The 14,533-nt window shown below is 46.9% G+C and overlaps 1 protein-coding gene across 1 annotated transcript; it reads left to right on the forward strand.

Annotated features, from left to right (window-relative positions):
• The first annotated feature begins 1,023 nt into the window (after positions 1-1,023).
• On the forward strand, positions 1,024-12,656 carry LOC309564573 (uncharacterized protein). The gene is made up of 2 exons (XM_082269218.1): positions 1,024-1,082; positions 9,968-12,656. The coding sequence occupies exon 2, from the start codon at positions 9,969-9,971 to the stop codon at positions 12,609-12,611; it is 2,643 nt and encodes an 880-aa protein (XP_082125344.1). The 5' UTR covers positions 1,024-1,082; position 9,968; the 3' UTR covers positions 12,612-12,656.
• The last annotated feature ends 1,877 nt before the right edge of the window (positions 12,657-14,533 follow it).

Here is a 14,533-nt window from a genome sequence, read left to right on the forward strand (position 1 = left end):
AGGTCCCCCTGTTAACATTGATCCAAGCTGTGGGTTGGGAATATACAATCCTGAGCCACTTCAGGACGGTAGAGCCAAACTCAAATCTCTGGACAATCTGCCACAGAAAATTCCACTCTACCAAATACTAACAAATACTCTAACAAATACTCTAACAAATACTTTAGCATCATCCAAACTGACCAACACTCCAGTGTCCATCTAGTCAAGATAAGACTGCAAGTTCATGTAAAGGTGGTATTTGGGATGGTTTTCCTACCAGGGATGTCCCCCTTCTGACATGGATGGATCAAAGACTTGATTACTTTATTTCGGCAGATAAATAGAATATTTCATAGAATTTTCACATCCACCTGTAAAGAGGGAGATGGGTTGGAAGGATTCAGGACATTTGGGGTTCTTACAGGTTTTGGTATATAATCAACGCTTTCTGCATGGATCATGGGGAAGGTGGGATTCCTTTACAGATCACTTATTAGAGTTCTAGTAATTTCAGGGTTGAATAGCTGGAATATGTAATATTCTATGAGCAGGCCATCATTAATAATCTAAAATTTTAAAGACACTGTGATAGAAGAGGTATTATAGGTAACGATTTGGTGGTCCATGCCTCCTTTCCAGTTTCCATTGAAGGTCTACAGCCCTTGTCAGAATCTTCAGTATTTGACATGTTCAGGTATGCTGGGAACCAATGTTCACCTCCACGTAGTGTGGTTCTATCTGCTGAACCCTAAGTCACTGCTGTGCAGGTAGTGATGTAGGGATTGAAGGATGGAACCACAACACACATGGGGGACACCGGCATCCTACACAATGGGACGTAATGGAGACTGCAGAACTTACAGAGAGTATATAGGAGATACAGGTCGCTGGAGAAGTAAGTATAAATCCTCTTCTATTACAAGAACTGATTTGGCAGATTGTTTGGGGTTCAATGTTGTTTTAAATGTTGCATATTTGATAAGAATTACTAGACTGATGCTTATGTTATCCATGTCTTTTCATTTCAGATTGCTTGCACTTTCTACACTTTACCTTATATGAACCTGCAAATATCCTGGTCTGTTTGAAGCTAACGACAAGTAAGAGAAAGTTTAATAAAAAGTCTTTTGTTGTTTAGTGTAACACAGTTTTTCTTATATCAGTGATAGACAAAGGAGAAAATGTTCATATGCTTTGCATAGAGTAAGGACTGATCAGAACTTCCATTCTATCAAATTGTTCTTAATTGTGAGAGCAAAATAAACAGATTTGCAAATCACAGTTGTCATCAGAACTGATTACATAAGAATAACAGATGAGGATCAGGATAACAGGACATTTCAATACGGATTTCAGAAATTGTAACTTCAGCCTGAACAGCGATAGATGTATAAAAAAGCTAATATCAATACTGGCTATAGTATCTAGGGAGATAGTACGGCAGGCCATACATTCATTACTTAAGGACCAGGCCTGTTTCTGACACTTGTTGTTTATAAGATAAAATCAGTATTTCTCTTACGTCCTCCGACAGTCGCCGCCATCTTCATATTCGTCACAATGGGGTATTAGACTTTGCTCCGTAGGAGTAGCTAGGCAACAGAATATGTCAATATTAAAGCTTTTAACATATCCCCACCCCAGGGGGTGGTCCACTCAGTCTATACCCTCCTGCTTCCTGTTTCCTGCTTCAGTTTCAATGTCTAGCTTGTCAGGAGTAGCTGGATCTCTCTATGCTGGGGCATTTTGTCTCAGCCTTTATCTTCTTTTTTGATTTTTTGTTTGAGTTTTTTCTCTCTCTTTACTTAGCTGTTCTTTTTTTCAGAATTAGTTAGTTCTTCTGATGAAGAGGATTCGTGCGGGCTGGGTCTCGGGCTGATTCCCCTGGTCTCAGGTTGTGGGTCAGTGGCTTCCCAGCCTGCCATCGAGCGTTCAGCCAGGTAACGCTCCTGGCGCAGTGAACGACCCATCCCTGTTCGGTGCAGGGATGATTGGTGAGGTGGCTACCTCACTGGACGCTGTGCGGTTTCTTAACCCCGATTTTTGCGTCCTGGCTGCGACTCTCCCTGCCACATGCGCAGCGGCTTGTTCGCCTGTGCGGGTTCCCCACGCCATTAGGAGGTAAGTGTATCTATGTGGGGACCTGTCTGTTGGGGGGGTGTCAGTCTGGGACTGTGTAACCCTGCCTGTGTTCACACTATTGAAATCCCTATCTCTCTGGCTGCATGCTGTGGGCTGCAAGGAGGGGGGGCTGTGCTGCACTGTCTGTGTCAGTTTGTGTATGTGTGAACGGCTGTGTGCTGTGGGGCATGATTTTTATCATGTTTGGGGCACTTTCAGCGACCGCTGCGGCGGTCCGCCATGTTTTTACATGCTATGCTATGTTTGGTCCACCTCGCTGAGGTGGAGGAGCGGCGGTTTCGGCGCCAAACGGTGCCATTTTGGCAGCGCTCGCTCCGGCCGCATGGTATCACTGCGGGCGGCCATTTTCTTGTAGCCTTCCATAGGCTTTCATGGAGCGCCCTGTGTTGCATCGCTTCCTCTCCCTGGGTGCACCGATCGAGGCAGCAGCGATGGTCTCTACAGGTTTTTACCTCCCTATACCTTTATCCTTGCCTGTGTTGAGCCTTTTTCTCCCGGTGGGGGTAAAAATTGTGCCAGTGTGTGTGTGCGGTGGGCAGCGCTCGCCGCGCTTGTTTAAGGGGCAGTTAACCCTTTATTTTCCGGCTTATCATTGGGGCAATGGATTCTCAGGGACACAAATTTCCTACCACTTGGTGGGTGACCAAGGGCTGTTTTCCCCCCCAGGGGGGGTTTTGGCTGCGGTTGTGGCTAATCTTGCTGCTCAGGTGCTAATGCTTGTGGCTGTTCAATCCACACAACGACCCAGAGTTTCCAATCTCCTCTGACAGAGGGTGCTGGTGATGGGGCTGCTATAGCTGGGGACTCCTTATCGGGGTCCCGTTCCTCCCTGGGTCTTGTGGGGTCCGAGGTGGAGGCTGAGGTAGAAGGGGTGGATAATTCTCCCCCTGGCTCGCCTGAAGAGCTTGCACTCATGGATGGATTGGTTGCTTCTATCAAGCAAACACTGCGTTTACGGGTTGAACCACGTCCTCCTGCTGCCCTGGCAGCTTATGGGACGCAGAAAAGACGCAAGACATCGCAGGTCTTTCCCTGCACTGATGATTTTCAGCGCGCTGTTAAGGTACAATGGCGCAATATACGCAAGCCTTTTGCTGTACCAAGTAGGTTCAGGCTGCGTTATCCTTTCACGCCCGCTACTGATGAATAGGTCCACTGCGATTCCTGCAGAGGATACCTCGGTGTTCCGGGATGCTACAGGCAGGAGGCTGGAGTCTCTTGCCCGTCATGCTTACTCTATTACGGGTTCTATGCTAAAGGCTCTATTTGCTTCGCTTAGGGCAGCTCAGGCTGTCGCGAATTGGACGCAGGCACTCAGGCGCATCCTGGTGGCTGATTCAGCCTCACCGGCGACATTGGATATGGGGGATAAAATCCATCAGTGTGTCGTGTATTTGTGTGATGCGGACCTGGATATAGTACCGTTGGCTGCACGTGTACACAGTGTGGCGGTATTGTCTCGCCGCCTGGTTTGGTTGAAGTGTTGGTCTGTGGACCAATCTTCGCGCAAGACCTTAGCCAATCTGCCCTATGATGGATCTCGCCTTTTTGGCGAATCCTTGGATGCACTGATAAAGGGGGTCACGGGTGGTGAGAGCACGCTCCTGCCCCGATCCCACCAGGCTAAGGCTGCTCATGGTAAGTAGCATGCTTCTTTTCGGCCCTCTCAGGGGTCCTTTCGTGCCTTTCGGTCGCCCTATAGGGGAGAACCATTCAAAGGCCAAGGCTCCCAAAAGAAGCCGTGGTCGGGTAAGCATAAGTCCGGCCAGTTCGGATCCGCTGCCCATAACAATGCGGCCTGAAGGGGCACCCTCACCCTGTTCTGGGGTGGGGGGACGCTTGCTCGGTTTTTCTTCAACCCTGGTTGGCCCGTGTTCGGGACAGGTGGGTTCAGGAAATCGTTCGTTCTGGTTACAAGATCGAGTTTTCTCTCCCGGCCGGAGAGCAGATTTTTTCCCTCAGGTGGTTCCGGTGCCTCATCGGGACAGATTTCGGGGGTTTCTCTTCCAATCTGTTCACTGTGCCCAAGGAGGAGGACAGGGTACGTCCAATTCTGGACTTCCAGGCTCTGAACCGCTTTGTGCGGGTTCGCAAGTTCCGCATGGAATCCCTGCGGTCGGTGGTGGCTGCCCTGGTTCCGGGGGAATTCATGACTTCCATCAACTTGAAGGATGCGTGCCTTCACATCCAGTTTTTTTGTGGGTCACCAGAGGTGACTTCGATTCGCCATTGCGGAGGATCATTACCAATCGTGGCGTTACCTTTTGGTCTCGCTTCGGCTCCACGGGTTTTTCTTCGCCAAGGTGCTTGCACCGGTTTCTGGCTTTGTTGAGAGCCCAGGGCATCTCTGTCCTGGGGTATCTGGAAGTTATTCTGGTTCGGTCTGCGACCAGCCAGGGTCTGGAGGAGGACCTGTCCTTCACGATGCTGACTCTCAGGAGTTTTGGTTGGGCGATTGATTTTCCATAGTCGACGCTGTGTCCGTCGTTTCGTCTTCCCTACCTTGGAATGATTCTGGACTCGGTCCAGGCGAAAGTCTTCCTACCGGACGACAAACTCAGGACTCTTCAGGAGAAGTCAGGTCCCTCAGGGACGTTCCGTGCTCGTCACTCCGGACGCGCATGAGATGTCTGGGATTGATGGTCTCGGCTTTCGAGGCGATTCCCTTCGCCCAGGTTCACACGTGGGGTCCTTCAAGCGGAGATCCTGTCCAGGTGGGACGGGCGACCGCAATCTCTGGATCCAGATTTCTTTGGGCCATCGCACCAGAAGGGATATTCTGTGGTGGCTCCAGTCCCCGGCGGTGTCGGGGGGCAAGTCTCTTCGTCCTCTCTCATGGACGGTGGTCACCATGGATGCCAGCCTGTCGGGCTGGGGTGGTGTTCTGGGCGTTCTGTCCGCCCAGGGAACTTGGTCGGAGGCGGAATCCTCCCTTCCGATCAACATTCTGGAATTGCGTGCGATGAATCTCTGCCTTCATCGTTGGCCGGACTGGCTGAAGGACTGTCCGGTTCGGGTGCAGACAGACATTGCCACGGCGGCGGCTTACGTCTTTCGCCAAGGGGGCACCAAGAGAGCCCGGGCGGCTCGGGAAGTGGCCGACATTCTGTCTTGGGCCGAGACACATGTCCTGGCGATATCGGCGGTTCACGTTCCGGGGGTGGAGAACTGGCGGGCGGATTATCAGATGCCGCCAGTCCCTGGACCAGGGGGAATGGCCCCTCCGTCCGGATGTTCTCCAGATGTTGTGCGCGAAGTGGGGTCTTCCGGAGGTGGACCTGTTCGCGTCTCGTCTGAACAGCAAGGTGAACAGGTTCGTGGCAAGGCCACGCGATCATCGGGCAGACGCGTCAGTCGCGTTGGTAGCTCCGTGGCATCAGTACCGACTGATGTATGCGTTTTCACCTTTTTCAATTGCTGCCCAGGTTCCTTCGCAGGTTGGACTCGGAACCAAAACACAGTGATTCTTGTGACACCGGACTGGCCTTGCCGGTCCTGGTACGCAGACCTCGTGCATTTGGCGGTCGACGCCCCGTGGCGTCTGCCTCTTCGGGAAGATTTCCGGTCTCAAGGGCTGATATTTCATCCTGCCTTACAGTCGCTGGCTTTGCCGGCCTGGCTGTTGAAACCGAGGTCCTGAGGGATAGGGGGTCTCTCCCCTGAGGTCATTCACACTTTGATCGACGCGAGGAATTTTTCCTCGGGGAAGGTCTTTTACCGTACTTGGTAGGCCTATTTTGCCTGGTGTGAGTCCAGGGGGTCTTCACCTCGCCCGTAGTCGGTGTCTGGGGTGTTTTCCTTCCTTCGAGAGGGTGTTGACAGCGTTTGGCGCTGGCTACGTTCAAGGGTCAGGTGTCTGCGATGGCCTTTCTTTTTTCAACGTCCTATGGCATCTAACTCCTTGGTTGGCACCTTTGTTCGGGGGCATCTGGTCCCTCCTAGGAGGGTGCCTCTGCCTCTTTGGGACTGGAATCTTGTTCTGTCCGTATTACAACATGGTTCTTTTTTGAACGGATCAGGTAGATCTCGTTGTCTATGTTGTCCTAGAAGGTCACCTTTTTTGGTGGCGATCACGTCGGCTCGCAGAGTGTCGGAGCTGGCAGCTTGTCCTGCCATTGTCCATATCTGGTCACTCGCTTGGTTAAGGTGGTCTTGCGACCTAACCCTTTTTTTTTTCCGAAGAGGGTTTCGGAATTTCACCTCAGTGAGGTCATTGTCTTGCCTTCGCCTTGCGCGAAGTCTAAACATCCGGAGGAGGTGGAGTTGCACTCCTTGGATGCTGTTCATGGCGATTAGGGTTTACCTAAAATCGTCTGAATCTTTTCGCAGGTCGGATTCTTTGTTTGTCCTTCCGGGGGTCCTCGGAAGGGCGTAGCGGCGTCGGCTTCTGCCATCGCCAATTGGTTCAGACAGGCCATTGAACAGGCCTATGCTTTGCGGGGAAAAGTTTCCCCTCTGCCTGTGGAGGCGCACTCTACCAGATCTCTGAGTACGTCTTGGGCCTGTCGTCATGGGGCTTCTGTGGCCCAGGTGTGTAGGGCGGCGACCTGGTCGACCGTGCACACCTTCACTCTGTTACACGTAGTGGATGTTCGAGCATCGGCAGATGCTTCCTTTGGCCGCAAGGTTCTTAGTGCGGCGGTCCCTTAGGGTTCCTGGTTTTGGTCCTTTGGGCTGTTTGGGATTTCTTTTTATCCCTGGGTTATTTGTTTTTTCCTGGGTTATTGCTCCCGTTGAGCAAATTTTTTCTCGTGTTGCCCAGCTGGTTTCCTTCTTTTGGTAAGGTTACTTTCTTTGATGTGGAGACTGCGTTGCCTTTAGGCATGGCTGCGTTTCCCACCCCTCATGTTTGCACTGCTTTGGGACGTCCCCATTGTGATGAATATGAAGATGGCGGCGACTGTCGGAGGACGTAAGAGAAAACTGAATTTTTGTAAAATCTTACCTGTAAAATTCCTTTCTCTGAGTCCTCCGACAGTCGCCGCCCCCGCCCCTCTTTTGGGGTTTAGGTACTCTACTGCTATTCCACTGAAACTGAAGCAGGAAACAGGAAGCAGGAGGGTATAGACGGAGGGGACCACCCCCTGGGGTGGGGATATGTTAAAAGCTTTAATATTGACATATTCTGTTGCCTAGCTACTCCTACGGAGCAAAGTCTAATACCCCATTGTGACGAATATGAAGATGGCGGCGACTGTCGGAGGACTCAGAGAAAGGAATTTTACAGGTAAGATTTTACAAAAATTCAGTTTTTTTGCTAGAAAATTACTTGGAATCCCCAAGCAATATATATTTTTTTTTAGCAGAAACTCTAGAGAATAAAATGGAGATTGATGCAATACTTTGTTATGCTATATTTGCGCAGCAGTCTTACAAACGCAATTTTTTTGGAAAAAATAAAACATTTTTAAATAAAAGAAAACAGTAAAGTTGTGAAAGATAATGTTACGCCGAGTAAATAGATACCCAACATGTCAGGCTTTAAAATTGCACACGCTCGTGGAATGGCGACAAACATTGGTACTTTAACGTTTCCCAGCCATCAGAATACAATGATCACTGCCTGCAGTGTTTGATTGAAAAAAAAAAACTGTCTCTGATGGATCAACTTCACTACAACCAGCCTGCCCATAGATGGATCAATATGTACCTGGTACCTGCTGAACCGACCGCATTTTGATCCATCTATGGCTGGCTTAAGTATGTTCTGTTGAGTGTGTAGAGTTTTATTTTTTTAAGATCAGATATGGGGAGGATAGCGGGGTTGAGGAATGGAAGAAGGTGGGGAAAGGGCCTGCATATAAAATAGGGTTAGGCGGTATAAGGGGAAAGGGAGTGGAGAGGTAAGGTGAAGTGTGAGTGTGTTGGTGAAGGGGTTACAGGAGAGAGGGGGAATAGAGCCGTACCCCATGGCTTGCCCAACCAAAATGTAGGCAGTTAAATGGGTAATAACACTGTAACATAAGTAATATCTATGGGTCTGAGAGAGTCTATGGACTTGATTGGATACTTGGAAAGTGAAGGAAGAAAGAAATCAAAACCTTCATTCTTTGTCTTTAAATTCTGTGGCTCTGTTGGGGACATTTCTCTTTTCCTTCAGTCCTGATCACCTGGAAATTATGCGTAGAATAATTTCACCAAGGTATAGGTACCAATACTGAATTATTTTCTAGTCTCCGAAGGCAAGTTCCAAAATAAAAACAACACAAATTCCCAGCTCAATTACCTGCCAGCCTGCAACAAACAGAATTAACCCTGTCTAACAGTTCACGTTAAATACAAGAGGTTTAGTTTGCACACATTTGAAAATGTATGGGTTGACCCTCACAGACGAGGGCTCCTCTCTGACCTCTATGCCCACCACCTCTCCGCTCAGGAGACCACCCCGCCCACCTACACAGCCAAGTGGGAACATGACCTGCGCATCACGCTTGACGATGCGGACTGGATACAAATTTGGCAGGCTACCAAATCGGCATCCCCAAATATTGTTGCACTCGAAACCAATTACAAGGTCCTTACCAGATGGTATTTGGTTCCCGCTAGGATCTCTAAATATGTACCTCAGTACTCACCCCGTTGCTTCCGGGGATGCGAATCCCCAGGTACCCACGCACATATCTGGTGGGAATGCCCTGTGGTGCGAGTCTTCTGGTCCGAAGTATAAAATACCCTATCTACCATGTTTGGAACCTCTCTTGCCCCTGACCCGGCATCTGCTCTCCTGAATCGCAAGCCACCTAATCTTTCCCACTGTCAATGCAAACTTTACCTATATGTCACGACTGCTGCAAAGCAAACCATTGCGAAAGCATGGAAAACCCCCACGCTCTGTCATCTGGCTATGCTGCACAGGGTTACCCAAGCCATGCTACATGCTAAAATGGAAGCAATTTTGTTGGACAAATTGACCCCCTATGAACGGCTATGGCGGCCCTGGATTGACCATTGCTTACCACCTGGCCTTGACGACAGCCTTGTACTCACCTGATTGGGTGTCCCCATTACCGGCTCTCTTTTCCCACCTGGGCCCCTAGAGGGGTTTGAGGCTCCCTCTGGGCACCTACTGTTACCCCCCCCCCCCCATGACCCTCTCCCACTTACCCAGCTTTCTTTCCTCCCCTGCCAACCCAGCCCCCCCCCTCCCCACTCGGCCCCCGGCGTACCCAATTTAGAACTATACCTTGGTTTTTGGTTGAGACCCCTTCTGTGTGGGGGTCCATCCACACGGTGTGGCCTCGGCCACACCTACAGTTTGAGCGTACCCTCCTTGCATCCCAAACGGGACGCCGGGTCGATCCCATCTATGTATCGCATTGTTACATGTTAATTGAATGTTATATGCTGCAGTTTTGTATTTCTAAGCTCCTTGTTTTATCACGGCATGTACCTAATATTTTCACTGCATGTTGCTGTACCATGTTTCTTTTGCCTTCAATAAAAACCGTTTAAAATTAAAAAGAAAATTTATGGGTAAGCTGCAGCAGGCACATCACAGCACCCCAGTGTACTGCAGTCCTAAGTTTATAAATGAGCATCTCCTGTGTTGGAGCACATATATAATAAACCCCTTGTTTTAATGTGAACTGTTAGACAGGATTAATTTGGTTTGTTGCAGGCTGGCTGGTAAGTGAGCTGGGAATTTCTGTTTGTTGTTTTTTGACATGCGCAGCCTTTAAAGGCTTTAATTTATAATAATTAGGAACCATGTCAGGGGTTCTAAAGTTTAGTAGTTTGCTATGTTGTGCACACACAAAATTTTTGGTTTGTCAGTCGATGATTATGTGATTCTTGAGTTTATGTTCACTGTCTACTTCTTTTTTTTTTTTTTTTTTTTCCTCAGCATGCCAAGTTGTTTAGTTCCCGGATGTACATTTTCCTGGAGAACCAGAACTGCAGAAACCATACTTCATGTTTTTCCTAGGAAATGGGATACTTTACAGATTTGGTTGGAAAAAATCTTTGTAGCTGACGAGATGATGGAAGATCTCATGACAAAAATTCACAGTTCCAGAAAGGGGGCTTATCGGATCTGCTCCAGTCATTTCACGGAGGATGACTATGAGGTACGGGGCCCTAATAAGGTTCTGAAAAAAAGTGCAGTGCCATCTATGAATTTGAAACCACCCGTAGAGCTTCATGTAGACCATCTTTACAGTAAGAGACCGGATGAGGAAATACAGCCTGCATCCTCGGAGTCTTACTCACAGCAACCTGTGCCTTTGGAGCCATCCTCACAGGAACCTGTGCCCCCAGAGTCCCCCTTGCTGGACATAGAACAGCATCAAGATCAAAGCTTGCTTTCTGTTTCTTTGACAGAGCCAGAAGAGATCACTACTGCATCTGACAGTGAAATTCTGAACATAGAATTCATGTCTGTTGAGGAGTATCAAATGGAGCAAATGGTCGAATCCTTGAGTGAGTATGTGGAAGCCAGCACTACAAACCTTGAGCCTGTAACACAGAAACAAAAAAGAAAGTATACGCCAAGAGTTCGTCGAACAGTTGGTATGGTCACCAAGCACTGTCCCACTCATGTGCACAAAAGCACACAGTATGATAAATTTGCTGGGAAGAAAAGTAAAATTGTGCAAGTAGAACGCCGAAAACCACACATGTCTGTAGGGGTGCAATGCAACTTGGCAAGCCTACCCTCTCTAAACAGATTTGAAGCAAAGGCAGGAACTACAGAAATAGAAAAGGAACAGAAATACATAAATTTTGTCTTACAATCGACTTTTCTGCCAGACCTACCAAGTGATACCAGATCAGTAGAGGAATGTATAACCAGTCCAAGTCCACTTTCTTCAACTCCGTTTCCAACCCCTCCACGTAGTTCGTTTCTATCAACAAAAAATAGACGACCAGAAGATAATTCTCTTTCTTTGAACCAATCTTTGTCTGAGACTAAAAAAGTTTCAATTTCAAAACCACGCAGTCGTTTTGAGAACTATAGACCGTTTGTTAAAGAGGATCAAAAAGTTCAAAAAGAATTTTCAGAAGATGAGATGTTTAGAGATCCTGAGGACCCTGATATATCTTTTCATCCAGTTCAAGATTCAGCAGAGCCGATTTCTTATGCCCATGAAAATAAATATCTGGTTTTTGGTTCATGTTTAGATGAGCTTCTTTGGAATTGCAGATGTAAAGCAAGTAGCACTTGCACTGGAAAAGTCAGAAAAATAAAAAAATATCTTGTAGGCTCCGCACTTGTGGTGACCGGAGTCTGTTCAAAAGATCACAAGTTTCGTATGTGGGCAAGTCAACCTTTTGTTGGTCGCATGCCTGTAGGAAATCTATTGCTTTCTGGTGCTATAGTTTGTAGCGGCTCTCATTTTCAAAAAATGAAGGATTTTTTCTCTCTTCTGTGCATGCCAGATATTTCTCAGTCCACACACAATAAGAATCAGCAAAAGTATATCTTCCCAATAATCGAACACCACTGGAAAAATGATCGAGACAGTGTGTTAAAATCTTTGGGTAATAAACCTGTTGCACTGGCTGGCGATGGTCAATGTGACCCTCCAGGAATTAATAAAAAATCTTGTTCTTACATCTTCATGGAGATCAACACTCAGAAGATCGTCGATTTCCAAGTCGAGGAACTCCAGCCAGGAGAATCCCCTGACATGCTTGAGCCAAACACATTTCATATAGCACTAGATCGTCTCTTAAACGACAAACTAAAAGTAAAAGTCATTACAACAGACAGACATGCTGGCATTCAAAAGATTCTGAGAAGTCAGTACAGCAATATCCAGCACAAATATGATTTATGGCACTTAGCAAAATCAGTTGAGCGCAAACTGCAAGCTGCCAGTAAAGAAGCAAACTGTGCCCAATTGTCCACCTGGGTTGTCCCAGCCAAGAACCATCTTTTGTGGTCTGCAAGTACATGTCACCAAGACCCCCAACTTTTGAAAGAAAAGTGGATTTCTATTGCTTGCCATGCTACCAATATTCATCAGTGGCATTCTGCATCACAGTACCACTCATGTCACCATTCCACAATTTGGCCAGAAGGGGCGAACAACTATGACTGGCTACAGACTGGGTCAGCAGCTCATTATAAATTGAAGGATATAGTACAAGACAAAAGACTCCTTAGAGACTTGGAGCAGCTGCCGCATTTTTGCCACACTGGTGGCCTTGAAGTCTTCCATGCCCTGGCCTACAAATATCGCTCAAAAACGCACAACCTTTTTATTGACGATATGGTGGCACAATCACAGCTTGCCATCTTGGATTACAACCATAACATCAGTCGCATGCAAGCAGTAATTAAAAGGCTATATGTTTACAGTGACATGGAGGGGGTTTTACATTATCGCCAATCTTACAGCAATGGCAAAAAACAATGGACTGTATCAAAGATATATGAACAAACAAATCGGTTATTCCTGTTTGATATTTTGTCAGACACCGTGGCCTTTGCATTTGGGGAAAAAAACTTTCCCTGGCAATCGCGAAGGAGGGACACACAATAAAAAAAAAAAATATAACCTATATATATTGCATAATCACTTTCTAGATTTTAGCAAACTGTTGTTTGTATGTGCGTAATATCAAACACAGAGGTTGTACTGTCCCTCTGATTTTGGTGTGCATAAGCATAATTCTCTGTACTTGTGCAGCACCTTTGTATGGGTCATGCATAAAGCAAAAATTACATGTAGTGTGTTCCTTGTAATTGTCTGATTTTTGTGTTGAACTTTGTTTTTATACTTGTTTTACTTTGTAAGTGGAACTTTTTTTATTACCTTTTTTACTAAAAGTTGAAATTGGAAAACTGCTTTTTTTTTTTTTTTGTGTCCTTTTCGGGATTTCATTTTCTTTCTGTTCTGTACCAAGGGGTTTCCAAACTTTCTAAACAAAGGGCCGGTTTAATGTCCTTCAGACCTTAGAGAGACCGGAGTGGCCAGTGAAAGCAGGAAATGCCCTAGTGTCAGTGGGAGTAAAAAAAAAAAAATAGTGCCAGTAGTCAGTGGAATTAGTATACCCATCATTGGTGTCAGTGGAAGGAAAAATGCCCCATTGTTGCTGTCAGTGGAAGGAAAAATGCCCCATTGTTGGTGTCAGTAAGAGGAATGGTTCCCCACTGTTGATGTCAATAAAATGAACTGTACCCCCTTGTTGGTTTCAGTGGGAGGAATAGTGTCCCGAGGGCCAGATAAATGCCCACAGGCCACAGTTTGGAGAGCCACTAGTATAGAGTCACCAAGAATAGAGCAGGTATCTCTCCAAAGAATGATGAAGTATTAGTTGTCAGCTAAGCAAGTGATGAATTTAACTCTTGAGCCTAAGTGGGAGATTTTCTAAAACTGGTGCACACAGAATCTGGTGCAGCTGTGCATAGTAACCAATCCACTTCTAGGTTTTAGCCCTCGTTCACACTAAGGGCAGGTTTGAAATTGTGGGAGATTAGCTGAACTCGCACAATTTCAACCTGGCATTTCAGTCCAGCTTCGGGGGCAATTTGAGAGATATCTGTGTGAGTTCATGCACAGATGTCTATTGAAATCGCCCGAAAGTCGTCAAAAGTAGTGCAGAAACTACTTTTGAGAATTGGGAGTTTGGCAAGGTCGGCGTCACACCGATTCGGATGGTGCCGCTGTGGGCCAAAGGCTCAGATTTGGGATGCACTTTGACATGTCAAATCGGCCCGATGTGAACGGGGACATATTGGCAAAGCTTAATTGAACAAGCTGAAGTTAGAAGCTGATTGGTTACTAATGCTCAGCTGCATCAGAATAAGTATATCTCCCCATAGTGTCCTCCCTAGGTCCTCTCCCTGCCATATCACCAACACACAAACCCCCACCCCCTCACTATAACACTGGTCATAGTGCCTCCCTTATTGAGGATGGTGGGAAAGGGGGTTGTGCAGTTCAGCTAAGGGTTTTTTTTTTTTGGGAGGGTAACGCTAAATAGATATTGTCTAAAATACATGAGCCATGTGCATTCTAAATTGAAGTTTTTTTTCTACTGTGTATTGCTTCCTTATCTGTTCAGTATACTAGCATGAATCAACTTCCACACTTTGGCTCTATGAAGGAATATCCTGTTATAAAGGCCAATCATTGCTGCTCTGTCTTCTTGGGCAGGGCGGCTGGTCTTGCATCCACCCCCTTGTAGTTTTGTGCTGGCAGTCCGTAGCAGTAGGATCTAATAGGTCCCTCCCACAGCTCTGCTGCCTGCATAGCCACCACTACTTTTTACAAGGTCATTTCTAGGTTTTCGAAAACATTTGGTGCACACTAAGTAAATACAGCTGCAAGGAAAAGTATGTGAACCCTTTGGAATGATATGGATTTCTGCACAAATTGGTCATAAAATGTCATCTGATCATCATCATCTAAGTCACAAAAATAGACAATCACAGTCTGCTTAAACTAATAACACACAAAGA

The sequence above is a fragment of the Pelophylax lessonae genome (assembly GCF_965119305.1).
Source record: "Pelophylax lessonae genome assembly, chromosome: 9".
Lineage (NCBI taxonomy): Eukaryota > Metazoa > Chordata > Amphibia > Anura > Ranidae > Pelophylax > Pelophylax lessonae.